General features: G+C 46.8%; 1 protein-coding gene across 1 annotated transcript in view; it reads right to left on the bottom strand.

The window, feature by feature from the left end:
* LOC146180445 (uncharacterized) overlaps positions 1–22,393 on the bottom strand; it is a 91,956-nt gene that overhangs the window by 47,395 nt on the left and 22,168 nt on the right. The window contains exons 2-11 of the mRNA XM_084576037.1: positions 21,644–21,685; positions 20,968–21,128; positions 19,905–20,153; positions 17,998–18,144; positions 11,563–11,758; positions 6,067–6,307; positions 5,242–5,407; positions 4,617–4,784; positions 3,673–3,822; positions 1,944–2,088 (exon numbers count right to left, since the gene is read on the bottom strand). Of these exons, the coding sequence (XP_084432163.1) occupies positions 1,944–2,088; positions 3,673–3,822; positions 4,617–4,784; positions 5,242–5,407; positions 6,067–6,307; positions 11,563–11,758; positions 17,998–18,144; positions 19,905–20,153; positions 20,968–21,128; positions 21,644–21,685 (1,665 nt within the window). The remainder of the gene's footprint in view (positions 1–1,943; positions 2,089–3,672; positions 3,823–4,616; positions 4,785–5,241; positions 5,408–6,066; positions 6,308–11,562; positions 11,759–17,997; positions 18,145–19,904; positions 20,154–20,967; positions 21,129–21,643; positions 21,686–22,393) is intronic.

Raw genomic sequence — 22,393 nt, 5'->3', positions numbered from 1 at the left:
CTCTAGACTTCAGTTTTAGCGCAGTTAAGTCAGGTCTGATAATTTTTAACGGCTCAACTGATCAGGGTCTTAAAATACAAGGCCTTGAAATACCTAGAGTAGCAGAATATAAATATCTGGGGGTATGGGTAAACGAAGGATTGGCATACATTGGAAAGCATGAGCAATCACTGAAGGCCAAAGGGCGAAGAAATGCCGGGATAATGAAGCATAGAGCATTGTGGGGATACAACAGGTATTAGGCTTTGAGGGGTATTTGGAAAGGAAATATGGTGCCAGAACTTACGTTCGGAATTCAGAAATGTGGCGCAACAAACACAAACACAAGAGAAGATCTTCTCTTGTGTTTGTGTTTGTTGCGCCACATTTCTGAATACGATGCAGCACCAACTAGCCCATCAAGCCGTTATTTTACGTCCGGAAACGCGGTTTTGTGCCTAAAATCACAGGTGCAGTCAACATTAGAAATAAATCAGAGAGCCGTTGGACGATTAGCACTAGGTGCCCACGGCAAAACCACAAGTGAGGCAGTACAGGGAGTAATGGGCTGGGCATCTTTCGAAGTACGGGAAGCTCAGAGTAAAATATTATATGAGGAACGCCTGAGGAAATTGGACAGTAACAGATGGGCAGCTAAAGTATTTAAATACCTGTACTTAAAAAGCGTTGATTCACAATGGAGAAAAAGAACTAGGAAACTAACTAGTAAGTATGCTAGTCACAAAAACAGAGAAATAAAGAGCATTAAGCAACAGGTGAAAAGCACAGAAGGTAAAAATTGGATAAATTCGATGGAAAAGAAACAGAGTGTGGAATTATACCGAAAGTGGAAAATGCAGATCAAGAAGGGAGATTTCTTTGACAACTCAAGAGGCAGTGCCCTACTTTTTGAAGCTAGATCAGGGTGCCTTAGAACACGCAGCTACAAAAAGAAATTTAACAATGGAGATGACGCATGTGCTGTATGTGGAAACTCCAGTGAAACAATTGACCATATTATACTCGAATGTAATGGTATCCATCCGGAAGTTGATGCAGGCGCAGTCAATGTTCCTGAAACTCTGGGGTTTAGAGATACCTGTGGCCGGGAGAATGAACCTGTGGTGGAAGCTAGCAAAAGACGATTGGAAGGTTGGTGGTTTAAAAGCATAAAAGTAACATGTTATAATGTAGAAGCAAAAATTCAATGAACAGAATGTGGTATAGTTAACCGATCTAAAACAATATTAAGATACAGGGAAAAAAGCGAGCATGATAGCAACTGCTACCAGCCCGTTTCAAAGGGGACGCTCCTACATTCCATCCATCCAGCCAGGTGTGCACGGAGTCTATACAAAATCGATTCGTTGGATTCAGTCATTATGGTTTCATCATACACTGAAACCAAGTGCGTTGTTATTGCGTTCGGCGCCTTAGTTGCTTATGGGATTTAAAACCCAAAAGAACACAACACAAAGTGCGTGGTTATTATTGCGTAATAAGCAATCGGAAGTTTGCACTTGTGCGTGTTCTTCTCAGTTCTTGAGGTCCTGATTTTTGCACGTCATGCATTGTCAGCTGGTTCAAACTGTCACTTGATTAGACGGATCAATAAAGTTTCTACTATTGCATGTTGATAATGCAAATCAAACCAGTAAGGCTTGAGACACCTTACTGAAGTTGGTTTAGAGCGCAGAAAAAAACACATTTATGAACGAAGTTACAGGACAGAGTGCTCAGTCCTGTCCCTTCGAAGGTTCCTTCCTCCGTTTGTCTGCGCTATAACCCAATTTACGCAATGCTCATACTAACCTGAAAAAAGAAAACCTTCCCGAAAGTTAGAGACCTCTCAGTCGTTGTGAAACGTGGTGTTCTTCATAACGTGTTCTCGCTAGGGCTCACAGCCACTTAGATAACAAAGACGGCTCTGAGCAGAAGCAGGAATCTGAGGCGCACATACTAACCCTGTTTGACGGACTCCACGCGCAAGGTGTCCCTAATGGCTTCGATGACGGGGCTGCTCGGGCAGCGAATGGCGGCCAAGTAGCTGGCGATTCTCAGCTCCACGTTCTCGTCCACGTTCTGGTAGATCTCCAACATCCTGTTGCGCTGTGTCGAAATGGCATACATACCAACGTCAACACCTTAGCATGCATCAGTAAATCTTCAGTTCTGGGAGATGCGCCCAAAATAGAACAAATACAATTACAAGCGCCATTATCGCCATCGAGCTTTGTTTCTAGCTAAATGTACAAAAGTAAAGTAACCATCCAAAAGGCGTCTATTGCAGTAAAGTTTCCAGCTGCCTGCGTAGAAAGCTACTTCACACTACTGCGTTTCGGAAGGGAGGTCCTGCAGAAAATATCTCCTGAATGCATTTTGCGGGATGCCGTGTGGCACTGGAAGCGCAGGCAGGCTCGATGCATCCCCGTTGATTTTTTATAACCACCGTGACTAGTTGGTGAGGGACATAATTCAAAGTCATCCCCACGAAGAATATCTCTGCAACATACTGGTCAAAATGTGTCCTTTGAGTTACGTGGTGTTCGTTGATGTATAATAGAAAGACTGAGCGTTTCGACGTTTTTGCGCTTAATATTATTATTATTGAGTGAATTGTCTTTTACTTTTAAAGATTTGCCTTGAGCAATCTTGTCATTACGTATTATTCTTGAATACATTACTCTTTCCTTAAACAGACTGCCACACGGACACTATAAATGCTGACCAATTTTGTGGCCCCAGTGACTTGTATTTAGCGTGAAATTTCTGTTTTTAGTGTTCTGTGTAGCTCTGTGTTCAGTTTTGCCCATTCCTGTAACAGCCTCTAAAGTATGAGCAAAATAAATAAATAAATTATGGATTTAATTATAAAGTCGACGCCAAAGTAAATTGCAGCGAAAGATTTGTCCTTTGCATTGCCTGCACGGCTTAATATTCTTTTTTTTTCTTTTTCACAAAACGATAAGTTCACAGTACCAACAGCTTAAGCCATCAAGCGAATACGGGGCCAAAAAAACACTCCAGATCACGGGCCACTTCGCTTTAACGTATTGAAGACGTCATTTCAGTTCTGTGAAGCGGACGTTGTTTGATTTTTCATAATTCTTTCTCCTTAGGCCCTAAGTTAATTTCTGCAAAAAGAGATCACTCTGCATACCTGTGCTGTCTACTCTGCACGGCGTCATCATTCTCTGAGGGCTTCCGCTTGTCGGGGATACTTTTTTACGATAAATTAACACGAATGTGAAACATTTATAACACCCACAGACCCCTTTGCCTCTTCTTTGATACTTTGGAATGGTTTCGAACATATTCTTACGAGCCAGTATTTTCTTTTTGCAGACCAGGGTGTATTCGCACATCGAAGTGAACCTGATGTAAGCTACGCAATCCCCTGCGTGCGTAAGGCTGAAAACTTCCATAGAACGCATCACGTAAAAAGCATATATTTATTAATTCGGGAATACCATAACAGTGGCAATATTAATCGCTTCGAAATGCCGACGGAATTTATTCCAGACATGCTCAGGAAGAATCTGAGAGAAGCTCACTAACATCAAGATTAGATACAGCAAATATATATTAGGGGGAAGTTAGTGCTTTGAGCGATACACGAAAAAAATGTTTTTCATCTGCATCGAAGCTGTGTCACAAGGACGCCTGTCTAGAATCGGCAAATAATTCTCTCACAGGGATATCACAGTCGAACCGGCGGAACGCCTGCACTGCAGCCAGCCGTATCTCGATCGCCAGCTGCGGATTCTGAAAGCAGCGGTACAGCGTGTCTTCGGCGCCCTCTGACTGGCCCAGGTTACCGAGAGCCTTGAGCACCATCAGCGTCTGCAACAGAACAAATATAGAGTTTCAATATTAAGTTGAAGGTATCGATATAAAGCCCATGAAGGGGCGACTACACTGTAGCTGTTACTGCAGCAGCCAAGAGATACACTATGCAAAATATTGCGGAACATAATGAAACAAAGAGTGTATATAACGTGAACGCAGCCTCTGAGAGGGTATTGAACCCTGTTTTAAAAAAGCCAAGTACGAGGTGTGGTTGATTTTTGTTTTTGGGTTGTCTCTTAAAGACGGCGAAATGCATTTCATACAGGGGCGCAAACTTTTAAAATAGGGATGTCATACGTGCGCAACTATGTAAAATACCGGAGAGAATATTTCCTCGCTTGAGGTGAGCATGCTGCGTCGCGACTTTGTTCTTGCTATGCTCCAAATGTGCTTGTTTTACTGTGGTAAGTACTACTGAACGCGTTCAAGCTCAGTCGAGTGGCTTGTCTGACCATCCCAAAAGGAAGGCTTGTCAGAGCGGATTCCAACCCACGAACGCTTTGTGGGAAGCGAACACGAAACCTGATCGCCTCGCACCTGCCACTTTCTAGCGCTGCGCGTGCAATGCATAGTGCGTGCGTGCATAGTGCAATGAATGCATTATGCACGAATGGTCGTGCATAGTGCATTCAAATACACCAATTTATGGTGCATTCAGCGGTGCCGTAATTTTTATAGCGTGCTACTAACGTTTGATTTGATGTTTGCTTGACCTTGAAACTAGCCTCGAATCGATGGGAAAATGAAACTTGCCGTTCTTTCGCATCGAAGTAAACGAGTGTTCTCACCGTCGTGGCATCGCGCGCGTAGCAGTTCTCTCCGAGGCTCAGGTAGAGGGCGCGAACGAGCTCCTGGATGGGCCGTGTGGAGGCGCAGTGTGCGTTGCTGCGGCAGTAGGCGTACGCCATCGTCGAGACGCCCAGGTAGGCCTGGGATCGCTCCAGCCGCAACAGGGGCTGCGCATCGTTCAGAACGAAGCTGGCACACTCACTTCTTGGCTGGAGCCGGAACAAGCAACGTTTGCGATATACGCTGGAACTTAGCACAAAAGCGAAGCAAGCGCCTCTTTTTTATACCATTCTAGGACAATAAGAAATACTTTGATGATTTTAGGCGATTTCTACGGGGCTGTGGAGTCATGTCTGTTTGTTATGTTCACTACTGATGCTGAGTGAATAGATACGTAACTTTTAGCTCAATGCTTTCAGTTATAATTAAAATTGGGGCAAGGAGTACAGTTGACTTGTTTACTAGTGGCGAGATCCATAGCTGCAATTCTCCAGGTACGTATTACTGCAAGTCCCTGATTGGCAAATCACTTCTACTTCATTCCAGCAGGTGTGTGGGAGCAGCCCGTGCATAATTGCTATTGGGGAGGCAAGAAGCCGACCTCTCCGGTTGGGATGTACGCACCAGAGTGTACTCAATCATTTCGATGGTGGGCTTGGACACGAAAGCTAGGGACGTGAGCCAAATGTCGGCCTCGACGCCGCTCACTTCGCCCGAGACCAAGGAATCAGTCATCATACGGATGGCCGCGGGACTGCCGACGGCCGGCAAGGAGTCCACGAAGAATTTCCTATAAGGCAAACATTGAGGCGTCAGTTTACTGGTTTCCACACATTTCTACTATTCTAAACACTAATGTGGGTCGCGTAGCATTTTTCGTTTCAAGAGAAATCCTTGCCGTATGCCGAGGGGCTGACGCTTTGGCCGCAAAGGCAATTCTCCTAGTTCAAAGACATGTGCTAACGTAAAAGAATAACTCCTATCGCGCGACGCGAAACTACTTCGTCGCACTGGAGAAAAGTTTGGCGGTTCGACAACAGTTACTTTCTACACGGAACAATAAATTCTCGTTTCGACGTGAGTATTACGTGAAGCAGAAGACATCTCTGCTCGTGGAACAGCGAAACCGAACGACCCCCAATAAGAACGCATTTTGAAACCGCGCAGAAAGACAGGGAAGAAACCAGTAGGTTTCTTTCTCGTCCCTTGCCTTTTTGCGCGGTTTCAAGCTGCATTCTAGTCACCAACCCCTCAATTTTATACCCAATTAGAAATTTCCCTGTTCTCTTTGGGTATTGGTAAAACATCTTTGTTGTTTAACGGGTTCGCTACAATTAAAGGTATGTTAGGTTAAAGCATCTCATGCTTCTAAATGCACATTGATGTCATGTGAATCTAAAATATCTTTTGCAACTCGAAGCCTAGGTTATAATCGGAAAGCGCTCTCACTTGGCCTTGGGCGACATGCTCTCGGCACGGCGAAAGATTTCCTGCAGGTCCCCGACGTTGAGCTTGCGCAGACTGAACACGAGCTCCGTAAAGAGACCGGGCGACGAAGATTTGACAACGTCTGCCGCCGAATCGGCGACAGCGCGCAGGGCGTTCTCGGCACGTTCCAGGGAGCTGGAGGAATCCTCCAAATCGTAGTCGTGATCGAACAGCAAGTCGGTCTCAGTTCCTGCATTGTAGGCTGTAGGAAAGCGTGCACAACGCGCATGTAGGCTCACGCACGAGAGATCGGTGCAAAGCATGATCGAGAATTAAGAAATAACTGATGGTAATCAGAAATATGGTGTGATCTTGGTGTCAGCGATAACAAAGTCGCTTCTACCTTGAAGTCTCGAACACTTGCTGCCGTATGTCTGACTTGAGAGACGAGGACCACACTAGTCTCTGTCGTGTACGGGTCGAGACATTGCCCCGTCATGGCACCGAAAGTTGCCCCCGCGAGTACGCTAAGCCCTCAATCTCACGTCTAGAAAGAGTGCAGTTTCAGCATGAGAGTGAGCCATGCTGCGTCAGAATCAGCAACAAAATTCGAGCACATTCCATGGTATTCTCTCATCTTCGATTATGACAGCCTTTTCTTGCAGATACTATGGCGTTCTTACAGACTAGCAATTGAAATTTGGTTAACTGCGCGAAAAAGTAGGACAGCAGGAAGAAACACATGCGACACTTAGAAGCGCAGACTGTCAATTTTATTCTTCGAGGAAATGCAAGGCGTATTTAAGCGCTCTCTGCTACATGCAAAATCATTTGCCATCCACGTGAACACAAGATAACCAGTATATTTCCGAAATCAGCAAGAAAGATACTAAACCATGAAAAGACATACATGAAGCAAATTCTGTGCCGGCCCACAATCACACATGTAATCGAGCTCTGCTAAGCAATCAAGGAAACAACTTGGTCAAGCCAAGATAACATCAGACATCTCTGGACGAAAAGATTGAATTCAAAATTCCGAAAATACCACCGCACAAACCGTGCATCAGGACATGAAGGCCTCGACAAAAGGAACACCGTAACAAACGCCTAGTCACAACCAAAACTGAAAAAGAATGCCCAAAAAATGTGCATCAGCACTTGAAGGCTACGTCAAATACAGGAGCCGTGAAAAAACACTTAGTCTAAACCAAAACCCGAAAAGCATTGCATAAAAGGTTCATCAGCTGTTAAAAGCTGCGTCAAGTTATAAGAAACAATGAACAGGCACCAGGTCAAGAGACCAAAACCATTAAAAAGCGAAGAGGCATTAGGACTAAAAATTACATATCAAAACTTGCACGGGGTGAAGCTCAGGCAGAACAAACTGAGAGGCATACTAAGAATTACAGAGTAAAACCACATAAAATGATAAGCCAAACCTAAGAACTTTTGGGAAGCAAAAAAAATAAAAATAAAAATGAGTAGCAGGAAACTGGGCCTGTTCTGGAAACCCGCCTGGTCGTAAAGTGTGTAACTATTGAAAGTCTCTTGAAAGCCGTGAAATATTGGGAAGCCAATACAAAACCTTCCAAAAATCAAAAATTCATTCGACGTCAGGGTTCTGGAAGTCTTGCTGACGCAGTTCTCAGATGTGCCTATGTGAAAAGCTTCAATCCCTAATCTTTCCCATCACTAATCTTTCCCTTAGCCAAAAAACGAGTTCTCTCAAAATATGGAGCGCATTTTTTTTCCCGCAATTCATACAATGCTCAGCCAGGAAGTCACCGGCTTTGTTCCTTACGTTACGACAATGCTCTTGTGCCCTTTAGTTGAAACATCTTCCTGTCTGCCCTATATATGTTCTATCACAGCTTAGCGGAATGCAATAACCCACTCCTGACACGCAATCAGTGTATTTTTCGTGATTGATGGTGCATCGGCATGTCATAGCCTTCAAGGGCTGATGCACATTTTCGGGCATTCTTTTAACGCGATAGCGTTAAGGGCCCCGTGTCGCAGAAAAGTCGCTGTCGTCATCGGCGACCGCCGTCCCGCGTCGTTCGGCGTTGGCCGTGAGCGAAAAATCCCAGAAACATTAATAAATAAAAACGATTAGGAAATATCGCCGACCTGAGGAATCGAACGTAGGCCTCCGGGGTGCGAGACGAGCACGCTAACCACTACGCTACGCCAGCTAGATGGTTTGAAGTGGACAAAGGCGCGTCTATGGATTGCGGTGTTGTCTCAGAAATGTCCCTTAGAGAAGTGTATTGTGGCGTATAATAATAATTATGAGGATGTAAATTACAGAATTACAGAACACGCAATTAAGCGAGTGGCAAATTACTTTTCCGCTGTACTTCCTGTTCGCTTGGGGCGCACGTAGTGCCATCATGCGTGTGGCGCACGGAATAAGATAGACAGGGCATGGCCTCCGAGATCTTCATCGCGCCGGCTCGGATCGGGAACGATGTTGCCGACGAACTACGACTGCAACTTGAGGCCCGCGCGTTTCGGCAAGGTGGCTGGCAGCGCTTCTACGTCCCGGAAGGATTAATAAATAAAAATGAGTAACTTTGGACAAGTTAACGAGTGTTGTATCATGTGTCATTCAAAAGCGCGCAAATGAGTAGACGGTGCAAACTGGGCGCGATAACGCTATCGCGTTCCATTCCTAAAAGCGAAGCTTAAGCGTCCTCGAAATTGTTCAGTTTTGGTTGTGACTTCCTTTTGTCGAGGCCTTCATGTGCTGATGCATGTGCTGATGCATGGTTTCTAAAATTTTGAATTCAATCTTTTCGTCCAGAGATGTCTGTTGTTATCTTGGCTTGGCCAAGTTGTTCCCTTGATTGGTTAGCAGAGTTCGATTACCTGTGTGATTTTGGGCCGGCCCAGAGTTTGCTTCATGTATGTCTTTTCATGGTTTAGTATCTTTCTTGCTGATTTCGGAAGTATAGTGTTTGTCTTCTGTTCACGTGGATGGCAAATGATTTTGCACATAGCAGAGAGCGCTTAAATACACCTTGGATTTCCTCGAAGAATAAAGTTGACAGTCTGCGCTTCTAAGTGTCGTATGTGTTTCTTCCTGTTGTCCTACGTTTTCGCGCAGTTAATCCAATTTCATTATTAACCAACCAGCCAGGCAAATTTTGTTGTTACAGACAGCGTTTTTTTTGTTCTCCTAGCCGAATATTAGCCCGCCTCATGCAATCCAATTGTTTTCAGCGGAATTCATAATACGAGGTGCTTGATTTCTGTAATTTTGCCAGCAGGTATAGTTGCACCTCTCTAGCTCTTTAATCACTGAACGCGATATGTCCCCTATTATGATTTGGGCTCTCCCATATGCAACCGTGATACATATGTGAAAGTACTGGAAGATATCTATAGTGGTTGCACAGCAACAATAGTTCTGCATAAAGAAGGTGATAAAATTTCAATTAAGAAATGTGTTAGGCAAGGAGACACAATTTCCCCAGTGCTATTTACAGCTTGCTTAGAGCGCGTATTCAAAGGCATGGAATGGGAGCACTTAGGCATCAGGATCGATGGAAAATATATCAGTAATCTGCGATTCGCTGATGAAATTGCCTTGTTAAGTAACTCAGGGGACCATACCTAATGATAAATGATCCAGACAGGAGAAGTAGAAAGGTAGGCCTAAAGATTAATATGCAGAAGACTAAGGTAATGCTGAACATGCAGCCTGGGAAAGGAACAGTAGTTTAAAATAGGTAGCGAAGCGTTAGAAGTGGTAGATGAATATGTCTACTCAGGACAGGTAGTGACTGCTAATGCGAACCACGAAAGGGAAATAACCAGGAGAATACGATTGGGATGGAGCGCACTTGGAAGGCACTCAAACGCCATGACAAGCAGCTTATCAGTATCACTCAAGAGGAAGTTTATAACAGTTGTGTCCTACCGGTACTCACCTATGGAGTTGAAACATGGAGGTTAATGAAAAGGGTTTTACTTAAGTTGAGGACAACGCAGAGGGCCATGGAACGGAAAATGGTAGGCGTAACGTTAAGAGATAGGAAGCGTTCAGAGTGGGTCAGGGAAATGAGTTAACTCAAGTTGCTGATATTTTAGTCAAAATTAAGAACAAGAAATGGGCATGGGCAGGGCATGAAATTCGAAGAGAGGGTAATTGATGGTCTCTAAGAGTAACCAATTAGATTCCGAGGGAAGGTAAGCGTAGCAGGGGGCGGCAGAAAATTAGTTGAGTGGATGATATTAAGAAATTCTCAGGGGTCAAGTGGATGCAGCTAGCACATGGGCTGGGTTAATTGGAAGGAAATGGGAGAGGTCTTCGCCCTGCAGTGGGTATAGTCCGGTTGATGATGATTAAGTAATGACTTTCCGGTATTTGTTTTTCTATAACTTAGTGCGCCGTCACGCCACGAGAGGTCAGACCTCCTAGCGCTACGCTATTAAGATATAGGGAGAAAAAATGAGCACGATAGTTACTGCTACCACCCCGTTTCAAGGGGACGTTCCTATATTCCCTCCGTCCATCCGAACGTTTTTATTTTTGGACTTTTTTTTTGTAAATCCTTATGCCTATTTTGTGCACTTTCAGTAGAACATTGCCCCGTGCACGCTGTTTAAGTTAACTTGCGCGAAGCTTTGAAGAACGAAATCGTAGTCTTTGTATATTAGAATAATCCAAGAATATTGGAAAATGTGTTGAATAGATCATCGTATTTTCAGAGTGTTCATAATATTGTTATTTGTAGGTGTAAATTATTTTCGTTTATAACTGTCAGACTTAGATATTGATAAATTGATTGATAAATTGAATATTGATAAAGTGATTAGTGCCATTCGAGAGCAAAGTGACGATATCCTACGCACTACCATGTTAGAACCTACAAGCATGCCTCGCTTCGATGTCCTGCGCGTACCCGCCGTGGTCAAGCAAACCACCGGTCACCACAGTGGGATGAGCCTGATATTATGGCGTTCATGAAGCACAAGCACATTGGACCACCAGAAGCTTTCTGTGGCGTGTTATGGTCCTTGCGATTTCGACCTCGCTTGTGGCGGAAGCGTGGCTGTCGACTGTGCTCTGTTTACTGAGCCGCCTTTGAGATTGCCTCTGTCGGGATGTAAGAGCGCACATTCAGCTTGACGCTGAGAAATATCTGCTTTTACTGTTTTCAGCTTACTATCTCAAAACAGTAAAAACGCACTTTTAGCGTTTTGAGCATAATGTAGGAACATAAGAACAAACATGCGTAGATCTGCATTTGTGGCAAGATAAAAACAAGTTAAAATATCCATACTCAGACAAGACGAATGCTCGTAAACAGCCCTGAGTAGTCTAACCTGCCCTGAGAAAAGTGTTGGGTTTAGAGTTTGGCACAAGTGCCGTAAACAGGTTCTGATAGCTTTTACGTCATTTTGTATGAAACATATGACTTCCTCACACGCTGTCTTGCTAAAGTGAGAAATGAGGGAATAAAATGGCGACCTTCTTTCCTTCCAGTGGACGAAGTGATTGCTCACCTGCACGCCTGCCCTGAGCTCGACGCTGGCTGCGCAGGTTGAGCCTTTGCGTGACGTCGGTGCGTGCCCCGTTCTCGTGCTTGGAGAAGGGCCGCACCACGTGTGACTCCTTGCACTCGACGCTGTCGACGAGGCCGTTCTGGAAGACTTGCTTGCACTCCTGGCTGCCCTTGACCACGGGCGCCGACCTGAGATTCTGGTGGTACGTGCGTCTTATGTTAGCGTTGCCACACCTCGTGTGAAGCATTTGCCCCACACTGCTTGACGCGTTATGCGTCTCCTATTAATATTTATTTTATTTGTTATATATAATGCAGCTCCTTTATGGTGCTATTGCAGGAGTAGGTTAGTGTAATCTGTCGTAAACGTCATACAAAACAAGTAAGCAATAAAATCTAAAAAATTGCGAGAAATAAGGCAAGGGACAAGAATGTAAATCAGAATAACCGCGATACTGGGATACAGTACCAAAACGAGAATTCAGCAATACACTGCAGCAACAAGAAAGTACATAAAATCAGGTGGAATTAATTTTTAACAGGAAATTGTTTAATGACATTAACCTAACTGTTACAGAGATTACGTTTTAGAATTCAATAGTGCGCGGAAAAAGCTGCATTTAAACTTATCGGACCGAGCAAAGTAAGGCTTAATATTATAAGCCTATGGTGACTCCGACTTGACACACACACACACACACACACACACACACACACACACACACACACACACACACACACACACACACACACACACACACACACACACACACACACACACACACACACACACACACACACACACACACACACACACACACACACACACACACGCACACGCACACGCACACGCACACGCACACGCACACGCACACGCACACGCACACACACACACACACACACACACACACACACACACACACACACACACACACACACACACACACACACACACACACACACACACACACACACACACACACACACACACACACACACAGATATATATATATATAACACGGAAAGTTGAGCTAGTTGGTACATATTTTTAAGGAATAACAGCGCGGAGACGAAGGACAAGGAAGGTGTTGTCTTCTTCCTTGTCCTTCGTCTCCGCGCTGTTATTCCTTAAAAATATATATATATATTGTGACGGAGAACAAGCAGACCCGGCTGTTCTTTCGAACGCCCAGCTTTATTCTCTCTTCGTCGTCCTCTTCTTCGCTCCTGCACTTTTCACTTCGTCGTCGGCGGAGTACATCACACCCCACATCGCTGCTGTCGCATTTGTTGCATATGGCGGTTGTTTTTCCGGGCTGTCCTCTTGCGGAGGCAGGAGGAGGTTCGCATCTTGCCACTTGGGCGTTCCGCCACGAGCTTGTTGAGTCATGCACCTGAGAGTTTCTATAGTGCCAGTTACTTGTTGGAGGCTTGCTCTAATCAGTCTTGCAGGCGAATGACCCTTCTCTTCAACTGCGACACGTGCAATGCGAAATTGTTTCTCCTCCGCCCGTCCGAACCTGCCTGAAACGCCGCAATACACACACGTCACGTATTGTCACCTAAGCGCTCAGTGGTTACGTAGGGCCCATCATATTTCGCGGTCAGCTTACGCCCTGTTGTTTGTGGGCCGCATGGCACCCAGAACTCGTTTCTTACTCTATAGTGAGGAGTTGGTCGATGTCGGCGGTTATAGTTGCGTTTTTGCGCTTGTTGCGCACGAGACGTTCTTTTCCGTGCTTCCGTCCTGATGCGCTGCCTGTCGGGGTACAGGGGTCCTGATGCTAATAGGTGTTTCCACGTTGCACATTCCTGCAAGTTGAGGATGTTGTCCGCATACAATCTTATATAAGGCGTTGTTTCTTTAGAACTTTGCACAGAAGTGTTGACAGCGTAGGCCGCCGCTCGGAGGTGCTGGTCCCAGTCTGCCTCGCCTTTTTTGTTTATGCAGAAGGGAGCGAGTCGCGATTGTATGGTCTGATTCGTCCGCTCGGTGAGACCATTCGCTCGAGGGTGGTACGCCGATGCGAAATGGTGCACAACTCCCGTCCGGCGCAGGTAGGCACGGATTTCGCGACTCCGGAAGGTGGTTGAGCGGTCCGATATTAGTTTTCGTGTGAAAGCCCGTGCCGCCATTCGAACCGGTCTTGTAAAAATTCAACGACGTAGTGCGCAAATTTCCTACCTCTACAAATTCGGCAGATAATCTATACAGCCTACCAATATGTACTGGTTGCCCACTGTTGATGTCGGCAGAGGTCCAATGTGGTCGATGTCTATGGTGTCAAATACTGTCTCAGGCAAAGGGATCGGCGTTAGAAGCCCGGGTTGACAACCTGGAAGACGCTTGTACTGATGGCAGACTTCGCAGCTGGCAAAGTACGCGCAGATTGCTCATCTTGGGCCACCGGAAGCGTTCCTGCGCCTTTCGCAACGTGGCTCGCTGACCAATGTGCCCTCCTGTGGGGGAGTCATGAATAGCGTCGAGCACCTGCCCACGGAGAGCAGGAGGAAGTACGAGGAGATGCTGTCCTTCCTTGCGGAAGTCAATGTCGGCGGAATAAAGTAGCGTCCCGCATGACAAACTTGGAGTTGCTTCCAGTATCCTCAAGGAAAGGCGTGATAGCCACCAAATCTCTGTCCTCGCTTTGGGCCTTCTTTATATCCTGCTGACAAAATAAGAGCCAACTTTCGCTGTACCGAGCTCGAGAGTAGCCGTCCTCACTGGAGTGTCGCGACACGGCATCTGAAATGTGGTGAAAAGCAACGGCCCGATGCCGCACATCATATGTGTATTCTTTGAGCATGATTATCCAGCGAGCGAACTTGTGCTTGAAGTGCTGCTTCGTGAACATCCAGGCGATTGCGGAATTATCCGTTACGATGGCGAATTTCCGTCCGAAGAGGTAGTGGCGAAACTTACCGTCGACACTCCACACCACCAAACATTCTAACTTGTTGGAGTGGTAATGGCTTTCAGCAGCGGACAGTTTGCGACTAGCGTATGTAACGACGTGCTGAGCACCCTGTGAGTCGCGCTCGAGAAGAACCGCCCCCAGGCCGACCTGGCTGGCGTCAGTGTGCACTTCAGTGTGCCAGTTTTCGTGAAAGTGGCGAAAGTGGGAAGTACTGGGCACTGAGTCAGTTGATCTTTGAGCGCTTGAAAGGCCCGTTGCTGCCGTTCACCTCCTATAAAGTTCTCGCCCTTCTTTAACATATTTGTGAGGGGAGCTGCTGTGGTGGCAAAAATGGCTACAAATTTTCGTAAATAGGAAGCCATGCAAAGGAACGTGTGTAGCTGCTTCACACTGTTAGAGGTGGGGTAATTCGTTACGGCCACTATTTGCTCTGGAAGCGGGTGAATGCCCTCCGCCGAAATTTCGTAGCCGAGGTAGGAGATCTCCGACAGGCCAAACTTACAGTTCTCCCGGTTTAGCCGGAAGCCAGCTTGGTATAACAAGACAAGAACATTATCCAGATTCCGGAGATGCTCATCTTCGCTGCCGCAGATGACCAAAATGTCATCGAAGCAGACCACACAGGCGTGGTCTTTGAGAGAGCCGAGAATCATGTTCATAGCGCGCTGGAAAGTGCTTGGAGCTGTACGTAGCCCGAAAGGCATGCGATTGAACTCGTACAGCCTGGTAGGGTTGCGAAAAGCAGTGTTATGTTTATCCTCTTCGGCGACGTTGATGTGCCAATACCCGGAGCGCAGGTCTAGAGATGAAAAGTATTTCGCGTGTCGGACGGCGTTAATTGTGTCGTCGATACGGGGAAGCGGATAAGAGTTTGGGATCGTGTGCTTATAGTCGACGTAAAACCTCAGAGTGCCGTTTTTCTTGCGTGCGAGAACAAAAGGGGCTGCCCAAGAGATCGAGGAGGGTCTTAAGACGCCAGCAGCCAGCATGTCGCGTACCTGCTCAGCGATGGCCGTTCGCTCACGCTCTGCGTAGCGCCGCAGCGGAATGGGTATGGGCGGGTGATTGTCGGTTGGTATGCGGTGGACAAGTCCAATCAAGCTGTACACTAGTCTCCACAAAAATGGCCCTGTGCTGGTGCAGCAGGGCACTCAAGGTTTGAGAACCGGAAGGTTCACCTTTAGCATGCTCGTCCACGGGCGGGCTAGGGGCGGTACGGCATGCGGGGAGCTGCACTTCGCCATTTTCGATTGACAGAGCCATGTCCCCGGACATGAAGTAGTTTGCGCCCAAGATGAGGTCAGCAGGCAAGTCCGAAAACACCGAGACACCCACCAGGACCATGCTCCCAGCCTCAGTCCGGATGCAGATATTGACTGCACCAACGGGAACGGCACTTCCCCCCAAGCCTTGCAGAGGAGACGAGGTCCGTTGACTCAGCGGGCCCAGTGCATGACGCTGAAGCAAAGCCGTTCGCTGAGCGCCAGTGTCAACCAGTGCGGTCAACTCCCCGATACCGTCGACATGCACCGGCAGGAAGGGAAGAGGGTGATTCTGGAATTGTATGCGTGGGCGGGTAATAGCATGCGGACAATCCGTGTACATGTGGCCATGTTGTCCGCATGAAAAGCAACCACGGCGTTGCAGTGGGGCTGCGGCAAATGTCCCGGCGGCAGCAAGGATCCCGCGACGACTGGCGGTGTCATTCAAGGGGCCCGCTCGGTAGACAAAGATGGAAAGGCTGTCAGTGTTCAGTGTGGACATAATCTAACCGTGTGTGGCATCGTGCAGCCCGTCGACGATGTACTGTTTGGCTGCGGATGCGGGCCATTCGATGTTACAGGCCTGAAGAAGACGGACCTTATCATAAATGTAAAGGGCGACGTCTTCATCTGGAGCCTGACGCCGCGATCTCATCGTCGTGAGTTCGGCGTCGTGCGCACTGGCCAGGGGTGTAAACGCAGCAAGGAGGGCAGAGGTCCAGGCCGATCAAGTGGTGTAGCGGCGGCCTTCGTACTGGTGCCAGGCGCGAGCGGCACCACGGAGATGGTCTTCCGCGACAGCGAGCGTGGTGGCTGCAGACCAGGCGGAACGCCGGGCAGCAGTGTCGACAAGTTCGACCCACGCTTCGGCGTCATCAGAGAAGCCACGGAACTCCGGAAGCGCTACCGGTGGTACCGGGAACCCGGAGGACATCGACACGCAGCCAAGCGCTGCGGCGAAAGTGGCGGATACCTCCCGGAGGGTGGAGAGGATCTCGGGAAGGAGGACCGCCAGAGCCGAATCCGCCGAGGAGCCATGAACGCCGTTCTCGGTCGGAAGTTCCGGGCGCTGAGCGATCCACTTCAAAGGAGCAGCGGGTCGGGCCCGAAGTTGGTCGACTGCGCCATTGTGACGGAGAACAAGCAGACACGGCCGTTCTTTCGAACGCCCAGCTTTATTCTCTCTTCATCGTCGTCCTCTCATTCGCTCCTGCACTCTTCACTTCGTCGTCGGCGGAGTACATCACAATATATAGGATGTAAGAGACAAGAAAAATTGATGATAATATGCAGAAACTTCAACGACTGAAGAGGCTGCGCACGGAGGGGTTTATAGAAGACAAGACACGATCGAGGGGGTGAAAAATGTTGATCATAGCGACGATATATGAACCTAATAAATTTTTGTTGTTGGCTCTTAATGGGTTTTTGCTCCAATGCTTATGAGTGTTCTAGACAGGAGAAGCGTACTCTTGGATCGGACGAATTGAGCAGCAATGAGCAGCAATTGCTGGAACTGCGCCTCAAATACCAAAGCTTACTGGTTGCTTTAGTGCAAATGAAATTATTATGTTTCGACCTGAACAAAGAACTGATACTGAGAGGATAGTAGGTTGGTGGCAAACAATTTGCAGCATTTCAAGAAGTTTGCGCGCTACGGTAGATACAAACACAAGGAAGCAGAAATACTGACTTACACAGGACAAGCGCGCGCTGACAACTACAGTTTATTCATAACAGGGTTACATTTACTGACAGTCCACACGCACTCTGTGATAAAAGAAATCTCGCAGTCTCATAGCACAGGCAGGGTCACATCTTCACGCACCTACTTTCTTTAAATGTTCAACCAACTGGCCCCCATTGCTGCTTTAATCTGCGGCAGTTGCACGATTCAATCAATCAATCAATCAATCAATCAATCAATCAATCAATCAATCAATCAATCAATCAATCAATCAATCAATCAATCAATCAATCAATCAATCAATCAATCAATCAATCAATCAATCAATCAATCAATCAATCAATCAGCCTTCTATTTTCTCTCTATTAGAGAAGGGTGGAGTGTTACCCATTTGTGAACAAATTACCTTGGCGGTGCACGGCAGTGCGTAATATTTATCAACAACACGAAAGGCGTGACGAGCAACATGCAACCAATTCACTACGTAACCAAGCCGTCATAACTTGACTCAAGGACGCGCTTAGGGTTCTCGCTGCTAGAGGCCGGGGCAACAAATGGCGTCAGCTTACTGCTTCGACGGCCGATGCCTGGAGGGCGGTGACGGCGCTCTCGCGGTCCCTGCACTGCGAGAAGTCCTTGATCTTGCGCACGCTCGACGAGGACCAGCCCTTCGGAAGCGTCTCGTAGACGGTTGGGCACCGACCAGCGATGTCCAGCTGCGAGAAGTCATAGCGATGCGTACATTGAAAGCCAAAGTGAGCCCAATTCTCACGCCTTGCTTCACGTAAGCGCATTAAACAAATCTAGGCCTGTGTGGTGCTTGGAATCTACTTGCTTTTAACCAAGCTGTTGTTCACCTTGTGTAACTGCTTCTTGGTTAGATCTTTGCAACAAAATGTGACAAATCGACACCTGATAAATTGTATGCTCTACGTTTCACGGGCAGAAATTTTAAAGCACGCTAATATTGGCTCATTAGCAAAAGTCGTCTTCACTTGAGCGGTTCAAGAGCTTTGCTTTCAGTAACTATTGCCAACAGTTGATTACCGTGAAACTATTTTTGTATGTAAGAGGAGTGCGACATGGTAAGACACAAAACATTGTTAATTATCGACAGTTGTGGATAGCTTGCACCATTTTTTGCCGGCGAATTCGCGCTGAATGATTAGCGCGAGCCGTCCGATCAGGCAAATTTATCGCAGCCGTTTTCATGCATGAGGCGGCAAGTTTGGCGGCGTTTCACATGCGGCGCGAATTCGTCAGTGAGCGGTTTGAGAGAGCTTTAGGAGCGGATTCTGGGTGCACTGTTTCATTTTCTAACAGTGATAGTAGACCGGTAAGACATTGCTTTTTATGTGTGTTGCATCGTACTTGGGTACTGTGAAAATATTTGGGGTCCTTATTTTCGGTGGCTTCACCCCACGGACTGACTGACTACGTTTGGCGTCCTGAATGAATTTGGCTAAGGTTCACTTAGAATTGACGAAACAAGGAAAATCCCCATATATATAGTTTAAATGTTGCGCAACAGCTTGCTTTAGCTGAAAAGAAGGAAAATGAACATATTCGACTCAATTGTTTTTGTTTCTCACCCATAGCTAGATCTGAGCTTCTTTCGACATCGATGAGATGTTTAAACAAACAAGCAGGCTGCCCGCGTTTTCATGGGCAAAGGTGTTCCAGGTGGCTATATGAGTCCCCCGACCCTTTATAGCTGTTTCCGATATGACCTAGGTTGCGTGGCCGCCCCACATAACGTTGTCCGCTGTACCTGCTCATTTGCCGACTTGGACCCTCTAGACAGTATCCTAATCAATGCCAACGACGCACGTTTTGTTTCTGAATTAGAACACCAAGTCCGTTACCACTAAAAGCATTTTCTGATCATCATCATCATCATCATCATCATCATCATCATCATCATCATCATCATCATCATCATCATCATCATCATCATCATCATCATCAGCCTGATTATACCCACTGCAGGGCGAAGGCCTTTCCCATATTTCTCATATTAATCCGGATCTGTGCTAGCTACATCTATTTGACCCCTGCGAACTTCTTAATCTCATCCGCCAACCTAACTGTCTTCCGCCCCCTGCTACGCTTTCCTTCCCTTGGAATGCAGTTTGTTACCCTCAGCGACCATCGGTTATCCTCTCTTCGTACAACATGCCCTGCCCATGTCCATTTCTTCTTCTTAATTTCTATTAGAATGTCGGCAACTTGAGTTATTTCTCTGACCCACTCTGCACGCTTTCTATCTCTTAATGTTACCCCTACCATTTTTTGTTCCATAGCCCTCTGGGTTGTCCTCAACTTAAATAGAACTCTCTTGGTTAGCCTCCACGTTTCAGCCCCATAGGTGAGTACAGTTCTGACGCATGTCTGAACGCCTGCTCTAAAATTGGAAAAGAAGCGCACGGCTATTTCGACTCAGGTGCTGTAGGTTAAATGCCTCGGTGTAGCTCACCTCGTCCACGTCTTCGTTGACCTCGAGTTCCTTCATGTTGTTCTGGAGCATAGAAAGGATGGCCTTCTTGACGTTGAGCGCCCTGGGAGTCTCACCCTCAGCTGGGCACAAGTTGTCAACGCGCCCGTCTTGGTAAGAGAAGCGAAGCGGATAGCGCTCCAGGGCGTCCCGCAACTCGACCTGGTTCGGCGAAGGCCGCCGGTGGCCCGGCCGTGACGGGTCTTCCTCTTCAAGGCTGGCGCCTCTTATCTGCGCGAGCAGTGTCCAGTCGCAGAGTATTGGCTTTGCTGAGCAGCGCAGTGCTCAATTTTTGGCACACAACGCGCGCAGTCGCGGAGCGAGCACGTGTCTCCACCGGCCAGCACTGCGCGCAATCTCGCAGAGCGAAACCAATGAGGAAGGGAAACTGCGCTTTGACGACGCCGCAGTACGTGACAACAAGAATGAATAATTAAATGTAAACAAACAGATGGGTACTACTGGCTTGAGATCTGCGTCCCTCCCACTTTCTCTTTTCGTATCTAAGGCCAAAATTCTCTTTTCTTGCAAAGTTAGTAGCACGTTTGGAAAAGCAACCAGCATATTCTCGAATTAATGGCCGAATATGTCCACGGATGACAAACGGATGCAGTTCTGGTAGGTAACTTAGTGGGCAAAAGTATGGCCAGCTTCAGCTATGTCCGTTCCTGAGATTCTGATTGATCCAGCGCTTTATTCCCTATAAAATATAGGCTTATTTTGCTCCCTGAGTTTCTGCTATCTTGAACTTCCTTAGCCTTCTAGTTAACGTTTAATGAAATCACGCATCTGGACGTGCGTCTAACGAAGACATATCTGGTTGGTAAATGAAGGACTCAAAGACAGTCCTTTATCTACTGGGCGCAGTACAATACCGAGTTTGCATAGAGGCGCCTAAAGGATGAGCTGGTTCGGGATACTTTGCGTGAGGAGAGTAACGAATGACAGGAGTTGCGAGCAACGCCTGACTTTATGTCTTATTCGAATACCGTGGATCCGTAATAGTATTGTGCTTGCTGTCAAATTCCTGGTCAGAGACACCCACCTGAACTAAGAAGTCACATGATCCCAAGGGCTCAATCTCGACTTGACACGCTATGTGGACAGCCACCTTCTGTGAGGTCGTTCCCTGCATTGACGTCTCGGTCGTAGATGCATAATTGTAGAGGTATGTGGTGCCCGGTTGGTACAAAAACTTGCGGCTGTCTGTAACGAGGAGAGAAGTTCAAGAAAGGTCACTTTGAGTAGCTATGAATCATAGGGCAGCGGGGGTTGTTGTTGCCCTCATAAAAATACCGCATACAAACTCGGAGGATAGTTGTTGTTCCCTTAGTGATAGCAATCGTGTGTAGAGAATAACTCATTTTTTTCTCTCCCTTCTGACGCATGTCTAAGAGCATATCGCAGTAAGTGGAGTGACCGAATTTAAGGAGGCTGCGGCCATCAGCCGAGAGAATTGGCTAACCGATTGCCGGCGCTGACTTGGTTTCCTCGGACCCAAACTGGTTATTCCTTAATTAGAAAGTTTTTACGAATGCACAATAAGTTTTCTTTGCAGCCGCACGGTTGTACAGACTAGGCTGATTGCTAAAAAGTAACGGCTTCCTTGCCTACTTTGATGCAGAAATAAAGTGAGGTAATATTAGTTTAATAACTTGAATTAAAAGCGTTGATCTGTTGCTACTAAGAAAGAGTGAAACAGTGAAGACACGAATCCTTACCTGCACAATGTCTAGAACAAGTGCTGCTACGATCCACAGGTCCTGGAAAAAGAGAAGAGATGATTGACTGACATTTCCCTTTTTCAAAACACGGCGCAGGCTTCAGAAATTCTCCGAAAGTTGCAGCAGCTTTTTGCCGATCCAGGCCTGACGCCTTCATTTTACGAATTGTATCGCCCCTCTGTGAGGTGCAAAACTCCGAAAATACTGGAACACGCCGACATGAGCACACTCCACAGCATCTGCTTAATATCGTCTGCTTGCAAACAATAAGGTTCGGAAATTATTCTCTACTGTACACTGCAGAGGTCTACCTAGAGTGCTGCCGCTGCGCCTCAGGCAGAGATGCTATCGTTTATAGCCGTGGCATTTGGAAGAAGCAGGAGGGCACTTGAATTGGCTGATGTTATCGGAAGTGCCGAAACCGTCGAGTACGCTGCGCTTTCTAATAAGCTCACAAAGTTTTCTTCCCCGCTGGGGTTAACCTGAAGCACTCAGCTTGTCTTTATCCGCAAAAAATGAAAAGCAATGATTCGGAAAACATATCAGTCGAATTACGTCACTATGTTTAGGAGAGTGGCTACTTGTACCAAGAACAAGTGCGGCACGCTTTGATTGTGAATCTCACTAACGGGAAGTTGCAAACAGGACGCTGTGTACGAAAGGCAAAATAACAATCTAAGTATTTGCTTTGACCACAGAGAAGGCAAGGTTTGAACCAGCCCGTTGCACTAGCACATTAGGTTCTCG

The sequence above is a fragment of the Amblyomma maculatum genome, chromosome 8 (assembly GCF_055883805.1).
Source record: "Amblyomma maculatum isolate TAMU_Amacu chromosome 8, ASM5588380v1, whole genome shotgun sequence".
NCBI classification, from domain to species: domain Eukaryota; kingdom Metazoa; phylum Arthropoda; class Arachnida; order Ixodida; family Ixodidae; genus Amblyomma; species Amblyomma maculatum.
The sequence above is the reverse complement of the archived record's forward strand: the minus strand, read 5'-3'. Positions and strand labels throughout refer to the sequence as shown.